This window comes from Arachis duranensis, chromosome 1 (assembly GCF_000817695.3).
Source record: "Arachis duranensis cultivar V14167 chromosome 1, aradu.V14167.gnm2.J7QH, whole genome shotgun sequence".
NCBI classification, from domain to species: Eukaryota; Viridiplantae; Streptophyta; class Magnoliopsida; order Fabales; family Fabaceae; genus Arachis; species Arachis duranensis.
In genome coordinates this window covers 1,393,069-1,418,754 of record NC_029772.3, presented here as the reverse complement: position 1 = coordinate 1,418,754, position 25,686 = coordinate 1,393,069, and the positions used below count along the sequence as shown (strand labels likewise).

The 25,686-nt window shown below is 29.7% G+C and overlaps 1 protein-coding gene and 1 long non-coding RNA gene across 2 annotated transcripts; one reads left to right on the top strand and one right to left on the bottom strand.

Annotated features, from left to right (window-relative positions):
- Positions 1-9,283: 9,283 nt before the first annotated feature.
- On the bottom strand, positions 9,284-9,906 carry LOC107489216 (uncharacterized). Its single transcript, XR_001592139.3, has 2 exons — positions 9,719-9,906; positions 9,284-9,632 (listed from the first exon to the last, which is right to left on the bottom strand). It is a non-coding gene; the product is annotated as an uncharacterized LOC107489216 (long non-coding RNA).
- A 9,118-nt stretch (positions 9,907-19,024) lies between these two features.
- Positions 19,025-23,787, top strand: LOC107486537 (probable methyltransferase PMT27). The gene is made up of 8 exons (XM_052258858.1): positions 19,025-19,915; positions 19,992-20,141; positions 20,402-20,672; positions 20,902-21,012; positions 21,091-21,265; positions 21,426-21,692; positions 22,492-22,698; positions 23,577-23,787. Exons 1-8 carry the CDS (start codon positions 19,025-19,027, stop codon positions 23,785-23,787), a joined length of 2,283 nt encoding a protein of 760 aa, XP_052114818.1.
- Positions 23,788-25,686: the final 1,899 nt, after the last annotated feature.

Here is a 25,686-nt window from a genome sequence, read left to right as displayed (position 1 = left end):
GGACAAGGATGAGATTTCTCAAAAATTAAAAACTCTAACCGAAATCACTTTTTATTGTCTTGCTTAATATTTTATTTTCAACGTTTGATTTTATAAACTTACAATATTTAACAGAAAATCTCAATTTTCATAGTTAATTATACTAATAGGAAAAATTATATTTTCTTGTCTCTAATATTTGTGATTTTTTAAAATTATTCTTGATGTTTAGTTGTATATATAATTTGTATTCAATTTTATTTTTAATATTTTTTATTTGTGTCAAAATGATTCCTGAACGTTAATTTTATATAAAATGTTAAAAACAAAATTAAAATTTTTAAGAATAATTTTGACGCAAATAAAAAATAATAGAAAAAATTAAATAAATAAAAAATATTAAAGATAAAAATAAATATTAAGAACATTTTAAAAAAAATCACAAACATTACAAACAAAAGTATACTTTATTCTAAGAAATATTTTTTGGATTCGACTCGAATTGTTCACTTCCAAACTTAATTTTAAAACCTCAATTCTAAATTTCATAGTCTGCGAATGATGATGCATTGAATTACAATGATATTACCCAAAGAAATTAACGTCGTCCATGTGGACTTATAATGCAACTTTGGCTCTAAGACATCTGTAATAGGTTTGGCGTTTATGCATTAATTAGATGTTTACTTTATAATTCAAATGTTAGACTTAACCTTTATTAAGACAATCAATCAATCGTATATATAATTAAATTGGATTAGTCTAGTGGTTAATCAATTAATATGTTTAAATAAGTGTTCAGAGTTTGAATCTCACCTTGTATATGTATGCACTAATTTATTGACTAATAACAAACTCTTAAATAAAACTCAATAATATACTGCAACGAATTAGTCTTTAATCTACCAAACTAAAAATTACCATAAAAAAAAAAGAAAAAAAAGACAATCATACATATATGTCCAAGCTTCATTACCAAAAATGTATTATCCTAAACGGAACACCTACATTAACAAATTTAGATCTTTGAGTTTCATCAAATTTCTCATGGTGGAATATTCATACTTCTACAAAGTGACATAATAATCAAACTTTTTATGAACACAAAATTTAGCGACCACTATATTTTTATACTTTTATTATTTATATTTTGATTATATTATTTGTGAAATTTAATTATTAGTTTGCATCGATTTCACTAATTATTTATAAATTAAAGTATGATCATTATTGTATATAAAGTTTATTAATGTTGCAAGTGTGAGGAGTGTTGAAGTTAGTCTCACATCAAAAATAGCAAGAAAGAGTGAGGAGTTTATAAGATGAGAGATCCATTTACTTAACACCTTAAGATTTTGAGTTGAATGTGGTGTCTTTTATCTTATGTTCTTTTACTTGATTCCTTCCCAAAGTCTCCCTAATGGTCGAGAACTCCCATTGGTTGGCCCAACAAATTTGATGTTAATTCCCAAAGCAAAAGAATTCTAGACCACGGGTTGTAAGTTTTCAAGCATTTCCATAAAATTTATTGAGAATTAACCATTGCTTAAGTTTATTGATTGTATGTACAAATTAAAATATATATAATAGAGCCCAAGCATGCTTGTCTTATTTAAGCATTCGCAATGGTTACACATTTTGTTTTCTCATAATGTCTTGTTTAAATTAAACATTATTTAATTGGGTCATTAATACACATGCAGTGACCCTGGTAGAATATGGAAGCAGTCATAATCATATGTATTATGTATTGTAATCTTCTATTAAGTCTTGAAATTCAAGTTAAATTTTACCATTATTCGTAGCCCTTAGACTGATGAGCATCACCACTACAAAGGTAAATATGATTGAAACCTTCATCATATCTTCTTCTTGTGTATGTCCTATATATGAACAATGTAGAATCTCAAATAACACTTATAGTATTTACTGAAAAATGAGATTTCAAAACTTTGACCCAAATTAATTGGAATTTGAATTGACTAATTTGAACTATTTTTTTAAACTAATTTGAATTGACTTAAGTTAAATAATATTATTTACTCTTTTGAATAAATTAAATCAATTAATTCTTTTTATGTTAAATTCGATATTTATATATAATATTTGAAAATAATTCAATGCGCAAAAGAAAAATACTTATAATAATTATGGTAATTACTCCTCTACATATTTAATGTGTACATAAATACATAATGAGAAAAAATTAGGTGGATCTCTCTCCTCTTCTTGCCTTTCTTTTCTTTTTTCTTTCAATAGTCAATGCCGCTCTATATTCTTTTTTTGGTTGCCTACGATATTTTTTAGCCCGACAGGTCAAGAACTAATCCGTTGCGAATCGGAGCTCCATTTAAGGGTTTGTCGTTGGCCAATGGATTACTGCATGCACAAGGAAAGATTCGAACCCTCAATACTTATTTAAACGGACGAGTGAATTAACAATTCGACCAACCCAACTTGATTGCCCCTCTGTATTCTATGTACAGATTTAATATGTACGTTAGTACTTTAATTATTGTTCAAAAGAATCATTTTACTTTTTTTACATCATAGAATAAAAAAATACAACTATTTATTTTTTTAATTATATATTTATTACATCTAAAATCATATTATTATTTTAGCGATAAATAATAAATATTAAATAAAATAAATTTTAACTATTTAGGTTGATTTTTTTATTTTCTCTCAAATATTATTTAGTTAAATAGTAGAATCGATTCTTTGAGGATGCATGAAAAATATGCATTCGGGAACTATGATAGATTCGATTCAATTAAAGGCTGAATCTATCATAACCCTCAACCATATCCATTAGTTTGTATTTGAAAGCAGATGTGTGACAAAAATGCGGTTTAAAAAAAATTAAAGAGAGAATTTAAATATGGTTTGACGAGTGCGCACTAAGCTAGTTCCTCATAAAAAGTATATGTTATTTAATTTATTTTATTAAAAGAGTCTTGAACCTTTTCAATTTTTAATCTTTAAATTTTTGTGTTCGTTGTAGATAATCCTTAAAATGAATTTAAGAAAAGTAACAAGAAAAAATTTGAAACAAATTAAAGAAACAAACAAAGGCAAAAAAAAAAGATCAGGAAAGTAGGAGTAGAGCTTAGTTGAGACAATGGGGATTATGCTCTCTCAATTTTTTTATAAAAAAATTAATAATATTTCTTCAAAAAATTAAAGATAATTTAGTTGGCTTAAATACTTATTTGAATTTTGCAATTTTTTGTCACTAAAGACTCGAAAAGTACTATTATAAACTATTTTGTATTTTTTATCTGTAAAATTATTTATTTATGATCTTATTAGTAACAAATTTAAAGAATAATTATATTTATAAATTTTATTTTAATATAAATATTATTATTAAATTTTTATGTTAAATTTTTTGTCCCTCCAAATTTTTGTTTCAAACTCAGCCACTGCAAGAAAGGGAAGGGAAGATGAATCGAGAAGGAAAACAAAGAAGAAATCAAATAAAAAAATAGAAATGAATAGAAGTATATACAAACATAACTCAAGTTATGCTATCTAGTCTCGGATTATTACTAGAATGACCAACAAACTATAACTCAAATGACATCTTCTTTCCATCCTTATTTAAAAGTTTCGGATTCGAGTTTCACTCATAATTTAAAAAAAAAAAACTAAAATGGACTGGATAAAAGAGAAGAAAAAGGTAAATGAATCCTCACCTTACAGAATAAAGAGAGAAATATAATGTTGAAATTCAGAGCAAAGAATAGTGTGTGTTTTCTATACTGATTTGTTGGTGAATCCACTCTTGGTGTTTTGCTCTTTTGGACTATGGGCTTATATATATAGAGATCTTTGTTGGAATCACATTTTGAATTAATTATGTATATTGAATAAACTGTCCAAAATTTCAATAATTTAGTATGATACTATCTGACTCATTTATTTTTAACGACTTAAATGAGTAAGCCCAATATAATAAATTTATTTTGACTGTTTTACTATTTATTGTCTTGCTTAATATTTTATTTTCAATATTTGATTTTATATACTTACAATATTTAACAAAAAATCTCAATTTTCATAGTTAATTATAATGATTTTTTTTCGGATTCGACTCGGATTGTTCACTTCCAAACTTAATTTCAAAACCTCAATTTTAAATTTGATAGTCTACTGATGATTATGCATTGAATTACAATGATATTACCCAAAGAAATTAACGTTGTTCATTGTGGACTTATAATGCAACTTTGGCTCTAAGACATTTAATTTGTAATAGGTTTGAAGTTTATGCATTCATTAGATGTTTACTGTATATATAATTCAAATGTTAGACTTAAACTTTATTAAGACAATTATATATGTGCAAACAACATTACCAAGAAATGTAAATATCCTGAAAGAACACCTACATTATTACCAAATTTAAACCTTTGAGTTTCACTGTAGCATAGTCAAAATTTTCATGGTGAAATCTTCGTACTTTTTCAAAGTGACATAATAATCAAACTTTTTATGAACTTAAAAATCCGCGACCACTATGATCTTTTACTTTTATTTATATTTTGATTATATTATTTGTGAAATTTGATTATTAGTATGCATCAATTTCATTATATTATTATTTATAAAATTTGATTATATTCTATATGAATATGAGTTTAATTTTGATATATTGATAGTGTAAAACGTTTTACATAGTAGTATAATTATAACCATTCTCTTAAATGACTATTCATACAATTAATGTAAACAAAATAGTTATTTTAAGGTTAAGTATGATTTTGATTCCTAAGATATAGACCGAAATTTTTTTTCGTCCCCAACTTTTTTTTTTTTGCATACAAAATTGTCCTTAAGATTTAATTTGGTTTTAAAATCATAGGAAGGTGGCGGCAAAAATGGAAACAGAGATGGAACGTATATAACTTTTTCTTCTTCTTTCTTTCCCCCTTCTTTTTCTTCTCTTCCCCTTCAGAGGAGCAGAAATACTCTTTTTTTCTTTTTTTTTAATTTTATATTATTTGTTATAATTTGATCCAAAATTTTAATATTGAAGTAAAAAGAACAATTTTAAAGCTTAGTTTTAATATTGTTGTAAAAAGAATGAGTGCAGGGGTACAAAGACAATATGAAGGTTTAGCCAAAACAGCAAACACTGACCTTCAAGAAGAGGAATAGGTGTCTGACGATTCAAACTGCAGGAAGTCCAAGGCAGGGGAGACATTGGTGGTGGAGTTGGGTGAAGGATATGGGAAATGGAAAGAAAATGAACATGACAACTATGTAATAGAAGAGACCTGCCCCAAAGTGGCTATGCACAAAGGTTCAATGACGCACAAGAATAATCAAAGTCGGCAATGGGAAGAGAAAATGACAGAGAATAAGGATGCTTGGAAATTAGTGATAGAGTCAGGAGTAGTACCATGTAGTGATGAGGAGGACATCATGGCCATCCTTCAGGAACAGAATGAAGCAATAGCTTTGAAACGAAGACAATCGAAGCAAAAGGAGAAAATCAGAAGAAGTCGGCCAAAAACACGTAATCAGATGTGTAATAAAATTTATAAATGATTTTAAGCTCTTGGAATGTTAAGGGGTTGGGAGGGACTACCAAATTGAATATGATAAAAAAAAAACTTCAAAAATAAGTTCAGGATAGAAATGTTGGGTTTGATAGAAACAAAAAAAGAGATGGTGATGAACAAATATGATGTAGTTGGGATTTGGGGAAATAATAGCGTTAGTTGGGAGTGTGTTAACTCTGTTGGTGCCTCAGGAGGTCTTCTATTAATATGGGATGAATCTGTATTTAAATTGTTGAATTCCTATAAAGGAGATAGGTGGCTATGTGTAGAAGGAGTGATGACTAAAGATAATTTTTACTGTGCGATTTGTTTGGTATACGGGCCACATGTGAGAGATGACAAGCTCTTAATGTGGGAGGAATTAAGCTGTATTACAGGTTTGTGTCAAACCACCTTTTGTTATATGGGTGATTTCAATGAAATTGTGCCCATTGAGAAAAGGAAAGGGGCGACCAGCCTGCCAGCTTTTGCTGAAAATTTTAGAGCCTAGATCAACGATATGGAGTTGGTAGACTTGGCGCTTAATGATCGCATGTATATATGGTTTAGAGGTCAGTCCTGCAGTCTCATTGATAGAATTCTGGTTGACTTGGAGTGGCTAGATGAATACCCGGACACTCGCCTAAGAGGAGGACCGAGAGGCTTATTAGATCACTGTCCTTTGATAGTGGAAGATAGAAAAATAGTTCAGGGCCGAAACCTTTCCGCAGCTTAGACTTGTGGTTCACACACGAAGATTTTCTGAGGATGGTGAAGGAAAAATGGAGGGGGCTGGGCGAGATACAGTTTCTATACAAATTGAAAGCACTGTCCAAACTTTTGAGTAGATGGCACAAGCAATACTTTATGAACATTCCCGAGAAGATACAAAAGTTTGAGGACGAGATCAAGAAAGTGGACGATATGGTTAGCAATGGTATACATGATGGGACAATAGAAGCAAGAAGGAAGGCGCTAGTAAGATGTTGTGAGGTATGGTATACGAGACAAGATATACACTGAAAGCAAATGTCTAGGTCTATGCATGCCAAGGAAATGAACAGGAATACTAAGTACTTCCACAATGTTGCATCAGCAAGAAGAAGGAACAACCAGATCGACTCTTTAGTGATAAATGAAATGTTAGTAAGGAATTATGCAAGGATCAAGGTGGCCATTAGAGACTTCTACAAAAACCTATACCACCAGGAAGCCTTGCCGACTATTAGTTTTTGGGAAGGCCTAGTAAATCGGTTAGAGTTGGAGGAAGCGCAAGCACTAGAGGTGTTACCGTTGGTTGAGGAAGTAAAGGATGAAGTCTGAGACTGTGAATCATTTAAGGCGCCAGAGAGTGATAGATATAAGATGAACTTTATAAAAAGATACTGGGAGGAGATTGGAGTGGAATTTACTAAAGCTGTGTTGAGCTTCTTTAAGACAGAGAGGTTACCAGCAGAATCCAATGTTACTTGGGTGGCGCTGACCCAGAAGTTTGTAGGAGCAAAAGAGATAAAGGATCTTAGACCGATCAATATGGTTGGGTGCGTCTACAAGGTTATATCAAAAGTTTTGACAAGAAGGATGAGGAGGGTAATGCCAGGGTTAGTTGGGAAATCACATAGTGCTTTTGTCAAAGAAAGGCAAATACATGATGGAGAGCTAATAGCATGCGAGACTGTACAATGGCTAAAAATGAAGAAGGCATCAACAATCATTAAACTGGACTCCCAGAAAGCCTATGACAGAATTAAATGGAACTTCGTTGATATCGTACTAGAAAAGATAGGATTCGGTAGAAGATGGAGGGCATGGATCATAGAGTGCATTAGATCAACATCTATTTTCATACTGGTCAACTGGACACCCTAAAAACCATTTAAGATGGAAAGCGGACTTAGGCAAGGCGTCCCGTTATCACCTTTTCTATTCGTGCTGGTTGCAAATGTTTTGAACAAGATGTTTGGAGAGGCGGTAAGGAATAGGAGAATTGTCCCTCTATTAGTCGGTAGAGATAATATAAAGTTATCACACTTGCAGTTTGCTGATGACACTATATTGTTCTGTTCGCCGGAGGAGGAGACAGTGAGAAATTACAAGAGACTTTTGAGGTTCTTTGATGTGATATCCAGACTGAGTATTAACTTTGACAAGTCCAGTTTGATACCGGTAAATTGTAGCCAGGAGTGGATTGGTCGGATGTGCCAATTATTAGGGTGCCAGGCGACGAGACTACCAGTGAAGTACCTGGCATTGAGTTAGGAGCAAACCTGAGGCTAGTTAAAACATGGAAGCTAGTAATAGATAAAGTAGAGGAGAAACTTAGTTTGTGAAAAGCAAAGGTGCTTAGCAAAGTAGGTAAGTTGGTCCTTATCAAATCAGTGATAAATAGTCTGCCTACTTACTATTTGAGTTTGTATAAAATGCCGACTATAGTGGCAAAAAAACTAATTTCACTGCAAAGGAGGTTCTTTTGGGGGAAGGATGATGGAAGCTCTGGGCTAGCTCTTGTAAAGTGGGAGTTTATACAGGCACCGAAGAAACTAGGAGGGCTAGGTGTGGGAGATGCGATGATTCGCAATACTGCTCTATGTTTAAGTGGTGGTGGAGATTTTCTAAGGAGGATTGCCCATTGTGGAAGAAGGTTGTGTGCTCCTGCAATAATATGAATACTGGCAGCTACTGTCTACTCAAGCTATACCGGCAAAAAAAGGCCCGTGGAGAGATATTTGTCACTTGCAAATAAAGGAGCAGCATGTCAGACAAAAGATGATTGACAGACTGGCTATGGAAGTAGGTGATGGCAGATTACCTAGATTTTGGGAAGATACATGGTTACAGTCGGGAAAGCTGAAAGACTTCTTTTCGAGGCTCTACTTGATTTCAAATAACAAAGGATCTGTGATTGGGGACTGTGGGTTTTGGGATGGGATAGAGTGGGTATGAAACTTTCAGTGGAAGAAGGAACTTCCCCAATGGGAGACGGACAGCTTGAACCATCTTTTAGATATCTTGCAAGATGTGAGATTGATAGAAGGCGTACAAATAGAGTGGTGTGAAAATTTGATAAGGAATGCGTTTATACTACTAAATTATTTGTGCAGGTTATGCAGGTACAGACGGTAACAGAATATATCCTTAACTATAAGTTCACAAATAGAATCTGAAAAGAACTAGTGTCCTCTCGAGTAGAGTTATTTACTTGATTTGTGCTTGTAGGTTGAGTTAAGACAAAGGATCGACTGAGTCGTTTGGGCATCATTGAACGATGTAATAATGTCTGTGTTATGTGTAATAAGAAAATTGAAACCGTACAATATTTGTTTCTTATGTGTGAGTATGTTTGGCAGGTGTGGTGCGCATGGTATAGTTACATGGGTCGTGCATGGAACATCCCAAAATCCATAAAGGAGCATTTTGAGAGCTGGAGGATGATGCCCTTCAATGTGTTGAGCTTGTTTCCTTTAAAAAAAAAAGCTTAGTTTTAGACCTTAAAGATGATTTTGTATGTAAAAAATATTAAAGACGAAATTTTTTTTTGCCTTTACCTTAGAGACAAAAAATGTACTTATGTCTTATTTTTACTAATGTGGTGTTATGTAATTAGATACACGTGCAAAATAATTTTATACTAATAATAATATATCAAAATTAAATTCTAAAATTTTTAGCATTAATGTATTATACGGTTGATGTTGATGCCGAAAGCCAAATAATTGTAGTGCAAGCGGTTATAAATTATTAAATTTCAAGCATTTCCATCAAATTAAATTTATTGAGAATTAACCATTGCTTATTAGGTTTATTGATAGTACAAAAATATGATAGAGCACAAGCAGCAGTGTACAATTGTACATCTTGAGCATGCTTGTCTTATTTAATTAAGCATTTGCAATGATTAAACATTTTATTTGCTCATAATAATAATGTCTTGTATGTTTAAACATTATTATTATTTGTATATACACATGCATTGACCCTCGTTGCAATGAGGAAGTCCTCCACAGCTAGGTAGAATACGGTAGCACTCATAATCATTGTGGCATCTCTTTGATTTTGATGACTCTGTCTCACTTGTTACTCTGCTTGAGAGAACACCAAATCCTGTTTATATATAAATTCAATCTAGTTAAAAATATGTATTGAAAAATAAAAAAACATTGGATGAAAAATAAAATAAATTTAATTACCATTATTGGTAGCCATTAGACTGAGCATGACCACTACAAAGGTAAATATGATTGAAATCTTTGCCATATCTTCTTCTGTGTTGTGTACGTCCTATATATGAAGAATGTAGATTTTTCAAATAACTCTTATGGTATTAAGTATTAAATGAAAAATGAAATTTTAAAACTTACAACAAGAAGTTAGGGATATTTAGGGTCAGTTTGGAAAATTTTAAAAATAATTTTTTTGAACTTTTTATTTATAAAAAGTAGTAGTATTTATGTTTGGTGCAATTTTTAAAACTAAATTACGGCTTTTTAAAAAATTATCTAGGAATTTATAGAGAAATTAAAAAAATGACTTCTCTCATAATATTACTACTTTTTATCACATTTTTATAAAATAAGTACTTTTAGAACTAAAAATCTAAATACATAATAACTTATTTATAAGCTATTTTTAATATAATCATTTATTATTTAAGCTATTTTTTTAAAAGGAACTTAATTAAGTTATTTACCCAAATTGAATCTTAGAATGATAGCCATTTTTATTATTTTATTTTTTTTTAATTTGTTAAAGTTGATCAAAATTAATTGGACTTTACTCAGAATTAACCTTCACATATTAATAGTTCTATTTAAATTAATTTGAGTTGACTTAAGTTAAATAACATCATTTATTCTTTTGAATAAATTAAATAAAGATTATGTTAGATAATTAATGAGTTTTTTAAAAAACTGTCACCGGGTCCGGCCCCTACATACCTCTGTAAAGAAAATAATTCAATGTACAAAAAGAACACACTTATAATTATTGTTTAAAAAAAACCTTTTAACTTTTTTTTACATCCTAGAATAAAAAAAGTACAACTATTATTTCCCCAAATTAAAGTTAACCATTTCTTTCGGTTGCATCGATTTGGAAACACCTTTTAATTTGTAGAACCACAGGAAAAACCTCAACAGTGTTACAAATTTTCTGGAATGCATTAAATGTAGAAAAAAAATATCAAAATCAGTGTTCTGGAAACCGAACTAAGAATCAGAAACCTGTCAAAGAATCAGTTTAGTTAAGGATAAAAATCGGTTAGCAATGAACATGTCAAAAGATAAAAAAAAAAAGTAGTCAAATCGATACAATTTTTACTAGTTTGATATCTATTCAGTTTTCAAAACTTTGATCAAAATTAAATTAATCGCTTATGGTTTTATTATGATGTTATTAAAACGGTTCATTTTATATTAGAATCAAAATATGAAATTAATTATCTGAATTTAGCTAACTTGTACCCATATGTTTATATTACAAATTAAAAAAGTTTGTATTGAAACAAATTAAAGAAATAAATACAAGGAATAAACAAATTAAAGAAATAAACAAATTAAAGATAAATGAAAATGAAAATGAAAATAAAGAAGAGATCAAGTAAAAAATAGAAATGAATGGAAGTATAAACATGACTGAAGTTATGCTATTTAATCTCGGATGATTTCAATCTCAAACTAGAAGAGTCAAGAGATTAGGGAAAAGAGAAGAAAAAGGTAATTAAGTGAGGTATATCCATCCTCACCTCACAGAACAAAGAGAAAAATATTGAAATTGAGAGAAAATAATAGTGTGTTTTCTATACTGATTTGTTCGTGAATTCACTCTTTGGTGTTTTGTTCTTTTGGACTATGGGCTTTATATAGAGCTCTTGGGCTAGGATTGTTTATAAAGACAAGACATTGAGATAAGGATATAGAGATACAAAATCGTATTTGAACAGATGAGATATAGACAAAAACAATGTGTCTAGAAATATTGAATTAATATATTTTGTATCCATCCTGATAGGAAAGATACGAAGACACTAAAAAGAAATACAACTTATTTTTTATTTTTTTCTTTTATTATTTTTATTAATTTTTTATAATTATATTTTTTATTATATATTTTTTGTCTCAAATTTTTTAAATAAAAAATGAGAATAAATTATATTTTATAATTTATTCTAGTTTATCATCAAATAGAAGATAAGAACACAAAATTTTGTATCTCTGTTCTTTGTATCTTATTTTCAGTATCTTGTCTTGTTCTGTTCTAAAAAATAAACGTAGCCTTGAAGATCACATTTTGAATTAAATATTGAAATAAATCTGCATAATTAATACCCCTGATTTTATACCGAATTTATGAAAAAGGGGATATGTATTTTAGCAAAAGTTTCCCATTTTATTTTGTTTTGAGATCATTTATTTATTTCTTTCTTTTAAGACAAACATATTTGAATTTTTTTTTCTAGCAACGGACTAAAGGAAATTATTTTTTTTACTCTTTCAAATAACCTTTTTCTTTTTGTTATCCTTTTCTAGTTTTTTATTTCTTATTGTATCTTGGGACTAAATATGGTGTTCACACACAGTAAAGATATTTTTTTGAATAGATTAAAGCAAGGGCAAAATGATCGATTTGGATAGGGCTATATTTTGGGTTAAATCATAATAGATAAAAAAAAATTTCATACTATTTTATTAAAACCAGCATCTTTTAGTAGAAGAATCGATTCTCTTAGTAAAAGAATCTATTCTCATACATAGTTTGTGTTTATTTGATAACATTTTAAACTAATTCATAATTAGGATAGGTTACTAGATTTTTTTTTTAAATGAGTTGTTTAGATTTCTCAACATTCTAGTATAAAACAATGTGAGTCTTTGAACTTCATAGAATTTTTTTTGTAAAAAAATATTCATTTTGTATTTGATGTAGAATAAATTATAGAATCTATTCTAAACACAAATAAATATTCTAGTATTATTATTGTGTTATTTCTATAAAAAAATAACAACTAATAAAAATATAATTATAATTTTTAATTTAATATAAGGTTAAGGATTCAATTATAAACTTTAAATTGTAAGAACTTAACTAAAAAGTTGAAAAAACTATAGGAATTAAAGAATAATTAAACCTATTTTTAACTTATAACAGTAATGTTATGGAGATAAAAAAATAATTAAAATTTATCTTACTTATTCAATATTCATTAATTATTGTAATAATTTATAAATATTAAATAAGATAAAATTGAGTTAATTTTAACTAATTTTTTTGTTTATCAAACATTTTTTATTGATATAATATTTTGATTATCTTATATTATTTAATTTGTTGTCATACTCATATTTCATCTTTCATAAATTTTAACAATTTAGACAACTTATTTTCAAATATAAAAGTTTCAAATGAATGAAAATTAAAATGATTTAATAAAATTCTCTTTAATTACAATTTTTTTTTTGTTTGGTAGAAGTAAATACATCGATTATATTACTTGCAATTATAAATTTTTTCGTAGGATATTCACAAAACATTTTATTCTAATAAAATCTATTATTTATTATTAATTTTATAATTAAAATGTGTCACGTATTACTTTTTCATTGCAATTAAAATAAAATCTTTTTTTTCCAAAACTTAAAAGTTTTCCCCTATTCTCTCTCCCTTTTTCTATTTATCTCATTCCTTCATCCACTCTTTTCTTTCATTTTCTTTTTTCTCTACTTTTCTATTCTACAAAAAATAAAATTAATAAAATAATATAATTCAAATAAAAAAATGATTATTATATATATATATATATATTTTGTTTTAAACTTTTATTGCTTATTTTTCTAATTTATATTTTAATTTCACTTCTCTTCCTTCAAATATTTATTATATATAATTTAGAGATAATACTAATGTTGTAATTAAAATTTTGAATCAACATTAAGTTATTTAAAAAAATTAATTTTGAGTTAATTTTATAACTATCAATATAAATTTTTTTATGCTAATATCTAACTATAATTTTATATACATAGAGAGAAAAAAATATTTTTTTTAAATAGCAAGTATAATTTTTTTTTTGTGCAACTAACATCCTTAACATGCACTTAATCAAATGTGAAAGTATACACATTAAATTCTTCCATATTTTAGATAAGGAATGTTAAAATTAATTATTAGTAAAAAAATTAAACTATTTCACATGAAAATAATAACTAAAAATTTTATTATTTGACTTTTTTTATCTACAGAGATCCTGGTCTTATTAGGTGACGAACACTTTTATCTTCTACGATATTTTTGTAAAAGTAATTTAATTTTATAAATGTTTATGTCATAATTTATAATGTCAGAATAAAATTGACATAATTTTAAAAGATTGATATTCTCATAATATTATTATGGATAAAAATGTTAGTAAAATAATAAATTTATGTCATTAATCATTTTTCAAAAAAGTATTTTGTTTTTTATTTAATGTGGTTGACCATTTTGTTAATTTTAAATAAAATAGGGAGAAACAGACACCAAAAAAAGGGAGAGGAACGGGTTGAAATTCCTTTTCTATAAGTGAAAATTAGAGTTAAATCCTAAAGTAATATGTAATATTAGTATTGTATACTAAAATTATTTTTGAGATTCTAATTATATTAGTTATATCTTTAAAATTAATAAAAATATACCATTTTAACATTGACGGATCTATGTTATAACTTGTCCCCACTAGTATTTTAAATATAATTTCACATGTGCATTTAATTATGATTTTTTTAAAATAAATTAAAAAATAATTATTTTTTAAACTTGTTATTCTAACTTTAAATTTGCATATACAAATTTATTTTTGAATTTAGGACAAGTTCGTTGTACCCCCGGCAAACTCTATAACTTATATAAAGTTCGACTGATCCAGGTAAACTTCATAATTTATATGAAGTTCGCTGCACCCCAGCAAACTTTGAGTGGAGTTTCTAAAATAAAAGTATGGCTGCTGGAGAACAGTTCTCAAAACCACAATTTCATTCTCCTCTTTGGTTCTCATCTTGGTATTTTTTCTCTACATTGTCAATGAATCCATTCTTATTCATTCATTATGATGGTGAAATAGTGTATGATGAAAAAGGTTCTATTATTTTAATTTTAAGTATGGACAACCGATAATTACGTACATGACATTGGAAGTTAACAGTCTAATAGCGTTGAAGGATTTGATATTGCATTCCGTCGGGCAGCAATAGACGAAAAGAGTGAAAATAATTTACTACAGATATCTGACCGAAGTAGATGACAATTTATTTTATAAAATGTATGTCATAGTTGCCTTGGCTCTGTTGTTATTATGTTTATTAGACCACAGTTTTGAGAAATATTTCTGTTGTTTTAATTTAGGTATCGGTTACGTGACGACGAGGATGTACGTCTTATAAGTGCGTGGCACAACCAATGGACAAATGTTCATCTGTTAGAATTATTCGTGTTCTTTATTGAGTTGGGTGGACGAAGATTATCTGTGGATACTGTCGATAATAGTCTGTTAAGTGGAGCTGTTAGATAAAATATTATAAGGATGATGGTCGATCTAAATATGCCACCTGAAGGTAGTCAAGAGGGCTCAAACGTTGAACTTGGTAATGCTGACATGAGGGAAGATAATGTTGAAAGTCATGAGAGTTCTGCTATCAGGGATCCGATAATGGATCAGTATGAAGTTAACCCCGATGACAGAGACGATGCTAATGATGAACCAACAGAAATTCCTGATGATGATGACGAGGAAGAAGAGATGAACTACTATAGTGACACATAAATCGCTCTGACACAGCTTGCCATTTCTCGACCATATGACCGGTCAGATCACTTCTCCAGGTTGAATCTTCATGCAATGACTTTGGATTGGTCGTTTACCCAGGGAGGCCTCGAAGAGGATCCAAGAAATGAGTTCAAGATTGGACAAAAATTTGAGAACAAGGAAGAAGTCATGTTGACAGTTAAGAGGTATGATGTACAGTGTATCCATTTCGGGTTCAATTATTCTTGGAGCATACGCATATCATCTCGCCAAAAGGAAGAAAAATGGGAGGTTAGGAGATACAATGGTCCTCGTACTTGCATGCAAACATCCATGGGCCAAGAACATTGTAGGTTTAATTCAAAGGTGATTGCTCAACACATTTTCACAATGGTCAAAGCAGATCCAATAATCAGCATCAGAGTTCTGTAAGGAGATGTGGAGAATCACTTCGGTTATAAAGCGTCCTATAGAAAGGTTTGGATTGCAAAGTAGAGAGTTATTGCTATAATATATGGCGATTGAGAGGAGCCGTACAACGAGCTTCTTCGTTGGTTATTCCCTATGCAGATATACTTACTTAGTAAGATACAAATGTATATAGACATACATTCGTTATTGTTATAAAGGTAAAATTCTTTGATTCAATCATCTACTTTGCTAGTTGAGATTTTGACGTTGAAAAAGGAGTGGTTCAACAAGGATTTGAAACCCTCGTGCTCAAAGTTCAAATTTGATTGATTTTTACACTCAATTTTATTTCATTTTCATGGCAATAACATTCTTCCTAACTAATGAGTAGTACAGTAATATCATCACTATTATTCCCAGAATCAAGGCTGGGAGAATAAAATTCAATTGACAATTTCTGAGTGTGAAACCTAATAGTTGTGTTGAAATCATTAAAAAACTTCCTGAAATTCAAATTTGAATATCCTCTGTCTCCAAGTTTCAAGCTAAGAGAAGCAGCAGAATACACACTTTGCTTTGTGACATTGAAGTGCAAGTAATTTGATAAAGCTAAAGCGTAATTATCATAGCAAAGGTGAAGAACCTGGAATCAAAGGCAAATCAACCAATATGGGATACAAAATCATGGACAAGACCATGTTCTTGTTGAACACTCACCGAATGAAACATGATTTTTGTTCCATGTTACTCTGCCGAGGTTACAACTACCATATGAATAAGCCAATAAAATACCGAAAACTAATAAATATAGTAGAAAATAGAGAGAGTTGACATGAGAAACACCACCGTTACCACCACCAACAACAAACACAACATGTGTTAACCATTTACAACATAGAAAGTGCGTGTGTGTGGAGGTCAAAGTCAGAGAGAGGGTCAAAGAGATTGAAGAAGTAATAGTGCGAAGAACAAAGAAAAAAATATACAAAATGATGAATTGAAAAGGCATAATGATTAACTAACCTCCAAGCATTGAGGCAGAGTCTTGCACGGCGGTGGCCGAAGCAGGTTGCGCGACGGCGGAAGTAGGACGTGGCGGCGTCTGAGGCGTGTTGCGGTGGCGAGGATAGGCGAACGAGAGATACGGTAGAGGAAGAGGATGAGAGAATGGCAGTGATTGAAATTGGATGAAAAATCCTAGCAGACATGCTTCTCTTATGAGAAACTGAAACTAAAAGGAAAAGGAAAAAAGTGTAAATAACAAAAATTAGAGAGATCAATGTCTAATTATTAATTTTTTCTCAAACAAAAAAATGGGATATATTTTATAATTATTTTAATGATGGTTAATCATACTCCTACATAAAAATAGGAGTAAGGAATCCATGGCCTTTTTTCTTTCTCTTTTTTCTCTTTTTCTATCTTTGTGTTTTACAAAAAAATAAAATTAATAAAATAATATAATTAAAATAAAAAAATATTATTATAAACATATTTTTTAAATTTTTTATTTAATTTTAAATTTTTACTGCTTATCTTTTTAATCTATATTTTTATTTCTCTTCTTTCAAATATTTATTAAATATAATTTAGAGAGAATACTAATGTTATGATTAAAAGTTAAAATCAAGATTCAATTCTTTATAAAAAAATTGATTTTGAATTAATTTTATAATTATCAATACGATTTTTATACTAATATTTAATTATATTTTTATATACATAGAGAAAAAATATTATTTTTAAATAACAAACATAAAAATTAATTATTTCTATTTGTGTAACAGACTTAACACCTAACCAAAAATATAGAAGTTAAATTGTTTCAAATTTTGTATAACGAATATTAAAATCAATTATTAGTAATAAATTAAATTCTTTCACATGAAAATAATAACTAAAAATCTTATTATTTGGTTTTTACCTACAGAGATCGTGGTCTTCCAACAGTAATTTTTATCTCCTACGAATCTTTTTGTAAAAACAATTTGATTCTAGAAATTTTTTGTGTCATAATCTATAATGTCAGGACAAAATTACGAAGTTTTAATAGATTTATGTTTTCGTAATGTAATTACGAGTAAAAATATTAATTTATACGCTGAAATTAATCACTAAAATTAGTTATTATATATTTGTGTATAAATACATGTATTTATTAACTTATTTTTAATATATATTTTATATTTTAACATATATTTTATACTAAAAAATTATATTATGTGTATGCTAAAATCAGCCATCAAAATTAGCCATTAGTATAAAATACATATTAGAATATAAATACACATAAAAAATAAATTAAATCACACATACATTTATACACAAATATATGAGTAGTTGATTTTACTGATTAATTTTGATATACTCATAATATTTTTGTTTATACTAATAATTAATTTTAATAACTGATTTTAGTATATTTACTAAATAAGTCTCACTTCTAACAGATGTGGCAGCCAATCAAATGAAAGTAAATTAAATAAATCAAACTGACATATACTTTTTAATTTAGATATGAAAGGGAGAATGTTGTAAGACGGTAGTTATAGGGTGTATAGGTGTGTCAGAAGCTAAAACTAAAATTAGACTGTTCAATTTGTAAGAAGTATAAAAATAAGATAGTTCGATTTTTTTATACACAAATCAGACCCTTCAATTTATATTTAAAAAATAAAAAAATTAGAGTACACAATCGGATTTATGTACTCCAAATTTTTAAAATTTTTTAAACACAAATCAAAGAGTCGAATTTATATACATCCTATCATTTAAAAAAAAAACAAAAATTACAATATTAAAATATGGTGAAAATTCAAGTAAAGTTGACTTTATTTGAAGTTGATACTTAAGAGTCGTTGGATGAAAATTTAGTCAAATTAATCAAAAATTTAGTCAAATCAATCAAATCATCTAACGACTCTCTCAGATATCAACTTCACAAAAGTGCACTTCACCTGAATTTTCACCTTAAAATATATCACTCATCTCACTTTCATATCTAAATTTTTTAGCGGCTGACATATCCTATAAGTGCACCCGTGTTATTCATTTTTGTTGTCTCCCCCACTAATATAGAACCCCAAACTGTCTCAACAAATTTCCTACTCCTACTCCTCTGGATCACTCATACTTCCACAAACACAAACTATTTTCCTGCATTTTCCACCGCAAATACCACTAAAATCTCTCTGAAAACTAACACACACTCTCTCTCACGCACACACAAACTGAATTTTTCTCTTTCTTTGTTTCTGCCTACCCTTCCTTCTTCCTTCAAACAACAAGGAAAGGTTTGAGCTCAACATCAATGGCGCCAGCATTTTCGAAGGGACGTGGCAATAAGAGGCCATCATCAACATCTTACACTTCAACCGTTACAACACTAGTCTTCGTTGCACTATGTGTCTTCGGTGTATGGATGGTAGCTTCCAACTCTATGGTCTCATCACCTAAACGCGCAACCATAACCACCCACACCGCCATTGATAACACCGAAGAAGAACTCCTTGAATCCGTAACTAACACCAACAACAACAACAATGACAACTCAGACGAATCATCCGATCAAACCGTTAACAACAACCAAGATGATTCATCTGACGGCATAACAAAAAGCGAAGAATCTGAATCAAACGAAAATGGTTCATCAGACAATAACAATTCTGATGATGGCGCCCTGTTATCATCAACTCAGAGCGAAGCATTATCAGAGTCAAACGAAAATGGTTCATCAGACAATGATAACAACAACCAGATTAAAGCAAGCCAGAAGGATGAAGAAAATCAAGAACAAACTATGGAGTCTCAGAATAATAATGTGGATAGCGGTGGAGGCGAGAGCCAAGAACAAAGCTCGTTAGGTAATGACGAACAAGAGAATGAGAAGCAGTTGAGAGAGGATAAAGGGGAAAACGACGATAGTGCAGAGGAAGCAGAGAAGAAAAGAAAGAAAGCGTCAAAGAAGGAGGAAGCAAAGGGTGATGATGATAATAACAATGATTTGGAGTGGCATCTATGCAATGTAACTGCAGGATTTGATTTTATACCGTGTTTGGATAATGAAAAGTATCTCAAGTATTCACATAGGAAACACTATGAGCATAGGGAACGCCATTGCCCTGAGGATGCACCTACTTGCTTAGTTCCACTTCCAAACGGTTACAAAGAACACATACCATGGCCTAGCAGCAGAGATAAGGTGACGCCATTGTTAGATTAACATATGATGATAATGAGATTTAATTTTCTAATTTCAGTTTTTCATGTTAAAATAGATATGGTACCATAATATACCACACACAAAGCTGGCAGAGGTGAAGGGGCACCAGAATTGGGTGAAGTTAACGGGTGAATTCTTGACATTTCCAGGAGGTGGCACCCAGTTTATTCATGGAGCTCTCCACTACATTGATTTTCTTCAAAAGGTACAATTAGGATGGTTTCTTTGTTGTAAGATAATGTAGTAAGAGGCGTGTTAGGGGTCAGTAATTTTTGTGATTTGTAGCCATCAAATAGCTATCAATGATGACTTTAATGGTATGAGATTGGTGTGAGATTTTATACAATAGCTCACTTTTCTTTACTAGTTACATAATGGACAAAATTTAATAAAATTGCTAGCCCTCTAGACTTTTCCATATAGTAATTATATTAAGAAGTGGGTAATTGGTGATTTGCATTGCAGGCGGAAGCCGGGATTGGATGGGGAAAACACACAAGGGTGATATTGGATGTTGGGTGTGGGGTGGGTAGTTTTGGAGGATATCTATTTGAAAGAGATGTAATTGCAATGTCATTTGCACCGAAAGATGAGCATGAAGCACAAGTGCAATTCGCCCTTGAGAGAGGGATACCAGCCTTATCAGCTGTCATGGGTACCCAAAGGCTCCAATTCCCTGGTCGCGTCTTTGATCTTGTCCATTGTGCACGTTGTCGTGTACCTTGGCATGAAGATGGTACTCTTTTTTCTTACTATAATTTCTTACTTCTAGTGAACGAATTTTTGGAATGTAGAATCACCTTGGCGTTTAGAGAAGAAAAGTTGTCAAACATCAAAGAATAACGTTCAAAACATTAGAACGCACTTTTATCCTCTCCAACGTGTTTCACAAACATACCATATATCTCTTCTTGCATATCATTTATATTTATATTTATCACAATTTACATACATAAATCATTTAGGTGGCTTGCTGCTTTTGGAATTGAACCGCGTTTTGAGGCCAGGGGGTTTCTTTGTTTGGTCTGCTACTCCTGTCTACCAGACGCTCAAAGAAGATGTTGAAATATGGAAGCGTACGATAACAAACCTCCTTAATTCTCTTTCTCATTTCTATTATAGGGACTTAATTACGGCTTGTTATTTTCTTGTAGAAATGTCTGCTCTAACGAAAGCCATGTGCTGGGAGCTGGTGACCATAAAAAATGATACATTGAACCAAGTTGGTGCTGCTTTCTTCCGAAAACCTGTGTCCAACGAATGCTATGAGCAAAGGGAAGAAAATGAACCTCCTATGTGCAAAGATGATGATGACCCAAATGCTGCCTGGTAATTTTCGAAATTTCTAATTGCATGCTAAGGATTTTTATATTGACTATAACACTTTAATAATACTTAAAAGATATATTGTTAAAATTAATATCACAATTTTCTATATTATTATTTTTATTTTATAAATAAAAAGTTTTCTGAAATATTAATATTACAGGTACGTACCACTACAAGCATGCCTTCACAAGTTGCCAGGCGAGAAGAGTGAGAGAGGAGCCGAATGGCCTGAAGCATGGCCGGAAAGGCTACATAAAGCTCCATACTGGTTAAGCGACTCTCAAGTAGGGATCTTCGGAAAACCACTTCCTCAAGATTTTGTAGAAGAAGATCAACGTTGGAAAGATGTTATAGACGAGCTTAGCAATAATGGTGTTAGTTGGTCTAATATCAGAAATGTCATGGACATGCGAGCTGTTTATGGCGGGTACCTACATCTTTATTTATTATACTTAATTAAACTGCATTAATTAATAATCAAAGCCGAAGAAAAGTCTTGGAATAACGGTTGAGTTGTCTCCGTGTGATCTTAATATCACAGATTCAATCTGTAAAAACAGTTATTAATATAATTATTAAGTTAGATTGTCTAGATAGAAACCTATAAAGTATAACTCTTTTTAGATCTGTCTAGATATAATTAATAATCAAAGCCGAAAAAGAATCTTACAATAGTGGTTGAGTTGTCTCCATGTGATCTTAAGATTACGGATTCAATCTATTAAAACAGTCACTAATATAATTATTAAGTTAGACCGTCTAGATAGAATCCTGTAAAGTACAACTCTTTTTAGATCTGTCTAGATATAATTAATAATCAAAGTCGAAAAAGAATCTTAGAATAACGGTTGAGTTGTCTCCGTATGATCTTAAAATCACGGATTGAATCCGTGAAAACAACCACTAATATAATTATTAAATTAGACTGTCTAGATAGAATTATGTAAAGTATGACTCTTTTAGATCTGTCTAGATATAATTAATAATCAAAGCCAAAAAAAAAATCTTAGAATAACGATTGGATTGTTTCCGTATGATCTTAAGATCCGTGAAAACAGCCACTAATATAATTATTAATTTGGACTGTCTAGATAGAATTTTGTAATGTAAAATACGACTCTTTTTAGATTTATGTTAATATTTTTTATTCTCTATACCCGCTATTATTCCAGTGCTATTGGCGAGAGCATTCTGGGGTAGTTATTAATGTTCAATTTTTTTTGTAGATTTGCTGCAGCTCTAAGGGATCTTCAACTTTGGGTGTTCAATGTGGTGAACATTGATTCTCCGGACACACTTCCTATTATCTATGAGCGTGGTCTAATTGGAATTTATCATGATTGGTGTGAATCCTTTAGCACCTATCCAAGAACTTATGATCTTCTACATGCAGATCAGCTCTTCTCAAAGCTAAAGAATAGGTATCCATTTATGTTCACCAAATACATCAATTTATAGTAACAATATTTCAAGTAAACAAGAAGCATATACTACAATTAAATCAAATTGAGTATTTGATACAAAATTATGAGACCCTAAATTAGGTTACAAACATATGATATTTGAAACTTAGTGTTGTGTAAAAAAATTACATTTTAGATGGCGTTTTCTATTAAATCTCTCTTCCTATACCAAACTATTAAATCACATCTATCGTATGCAGCATTTTTTGTTAAATCACTCTTCTAAAAAAAACTAATTTTATTTAAAAAAAAGCCACATACACTTTGTTCTTTGATCTAATTGTTTTCTTTTCTTTCAATCTTATTTCAGTTGCATATAGTATACAATTATGCATAAAATACAGTAATAGCATTTGATCAAAATTAAATTTTTGTTTGCAGCATAGGATCCATGAAAGCAATAATATGACAACTTCAAGTAAACTATTATTTATATCTATAAAAGTTTAGAAGGTTGATAAAAAATTAAACTCTAAACCCTATTTTTTATTTATAAAAGACAAAAAATTGTTAAAATTTAGAATATTGACAAATCTATACATGAATAAAATTATTATTTGCATATTTTTATCACATAAAAACCATATTTTTTGAATACAAAACTAATTTCATTAATTTATAATTAAATTTAGGTGAAAACTCAGGTGCAGTCCACTTTACATGAAGTTGATAGCTGAGAGTCATTAGATAAAAATTTAGTCAAATCAGTCAAATCATCTAACTACTCTTAACAATCAACTTTACGTGAAGACGACCACACATGAATTTTCACCTTAAATTTATCAGCATTTTAAAATTTCATAGAAATTGAGTCACTCTTTTATGTTATGATATTTTGGGTTGTCCAGGTGCAAACTTGCTCCTGTAATAGTAGAAGTTGATAGAATAGTGAGACCAGGAGGTAGCTTGGTTGTCCGTGATGAATCCAACGCCATTAGCGAAGTGGAAAGTTTGTTAAAATCTCTGCATTGGGAAGTAACTTTATCCAAAGACCAAGAAGGAGTGCTCTTTGCCAAAAAAGGCTATTGGAGACCCACCTCTTTTGTATCACTCTTCTAATCATTATCATCAAATTTTGTTGCCCACAACATATAGTTACAATATTTTACTGGTGTGTAACATTCACCTACTACACCAATCACTCAATAGATAGAGATTTTACAGTTGTTAGTGTAAAATGACATTGTGTTCAAAGATTTCATTCCGAGTTAGTTAATTTTTACTGCTATACATTATTTAATAAAACTAAACTAGTCATCAAATGCAAATAGTGTAGTCTTGTATATTAAAGTATTTTCCGAGTTAATTGAACTGGTTTATATAATGTATATGACAACATAAACATCCTTAACGCCATCATGGAACATGCATGCATGTATAATTGCTACTGGACAATAATTCTTAAACCATCGACCTTTTTTTTTGTTCATCCAAAGTATAGAGATCGAGATTTAGCCGTCCATCTCGTATCGATCATCCAAAATCTCAAAAATCTAATTCTAATTAATTAGAGATAATTTTTGTTGGATAAAATAAATCAACTTTGTATCCACTACCTACCTCCATATTATTAGAATCATTATGAATAATCATAAGATAAGTTGTCAAATTGGATTAAAGAACAAAAACCTAAAAGACTCCGCACATTATCAAATTGTCAAAAAATTTGAGAATTTACAACTTATATAATATTTTTTACACAATCCTAAAAGATTAAAAAATGTTAAAAGTTATTTACAATATGTTAAAAGTGTTTAGAATATAATAGTCAAATATGAGTTGCAAAATTTTACTACATACTAATGACAAATTAAAAGTAATCAACAATAGTGACTAGATATATAGTCGTGACTGGTGAGTGCTCATCAAGCTTATCAAAGACAACTAGTGTATAGCAAGTTGAACTTTTTATAAGTTTCATCACCTCCATTTCAACTCATGCTTAATTATTATAAGTTATTATTTTATTATAAAAATTTATTTATACAGAGACTTTATATCTATGTTGCTAGTCTTTTTTATCAAAAATAAGAAGATTTAAATCTGTAACTTTTTAGGGGAGTATAGAAAGACTATGTCATTTGAGTTATAACTCATTAATATATCTATGTTGCTAATTATCTATTCATATAAATGAAAATGTATTGAGTTATCAGAAATTCTCTTTTACTTAATGAGTGTGTTGTTGGTGAGTTTGAGAACAAAAGAAATAATAATATTATTTATGTGAGTGAATAACCAATCAATTATAAAAGTTATACTTACAATTTTTAATATTTAGGAAATGTGTTATGAAATTCATCATTTTCTGAATATTACTTAAACAATATATAAGAATTGAGTTTGATTATTATTAACAATTTTAATGATTCTATTAATGAAAGCGCTATATAATATAAGAATGGTAAGTGTCATTTTACTTTTCTAAGAATGTAAGCTTTTTCTTCTATAAAAAAATGATATGAATAAGTCTTAGCTTGTCAACTAGCATATACAAGCTCGTCAATAATTCAATAGATTGGAGCTTAAATGGATTTTGAAGTAATATATATATATATATACACACACACGTGTGTGTAAGTGACAAATTCCATTTTTTAAATTCAATTGTGCAACCTAATAAAGAAGAAAGGTAAAAAATAAGATTTTAAAATATATATTTATTAATATATATAATTCGCCAACACATTAATAGGACGGTGAAAATTCAAGTGCAGTCGACTTCACGTGAAGTTGATAGTTGAGAGCCGTTAGATAAAAATTTAGTCAAATCAGTCAAATTATCTAACGACTCTTAGTTATCCACTTCAAGTAAAGTCGATTGTACCTGAGTTTTAAAAATATAAATACGTTTAGTATACCTCTAAAACTTTAACTAGCAATTAGAAATTCCCATTTTGACAATTATCAAACATGTGTCTTCTACTATACCAATGAAAGAAGACGATAAAAGAATTC

What these genes read in the sequence shown, in the direction of transcription:
- LOC107486537 (XM_052258858.1), top strand. Translation starts at nt 19,025, where the DNA reads ATGGCGCCAGCATTTTCGAAGGGACGTGGCAATAAGAGGCCATCATCA. An exon ending in TGTACCTTGGCATGAAGATG is followed by an intron (nt 20,673 to 20,901) that starts GTACTCTTTTTT and finishes TAAATCATTTAG; the next exon opens with GTGGCTTGCTGCTTTTGGAA. An exon ending in GATGACCCAAATGCTGCCTG is followed by an intron (nt 21,266 to 21,425) that starts GTAATTTTCGAA and finishes TTAATATTACAG; the next exon opens with GTACGTACCACTACAAGCAT.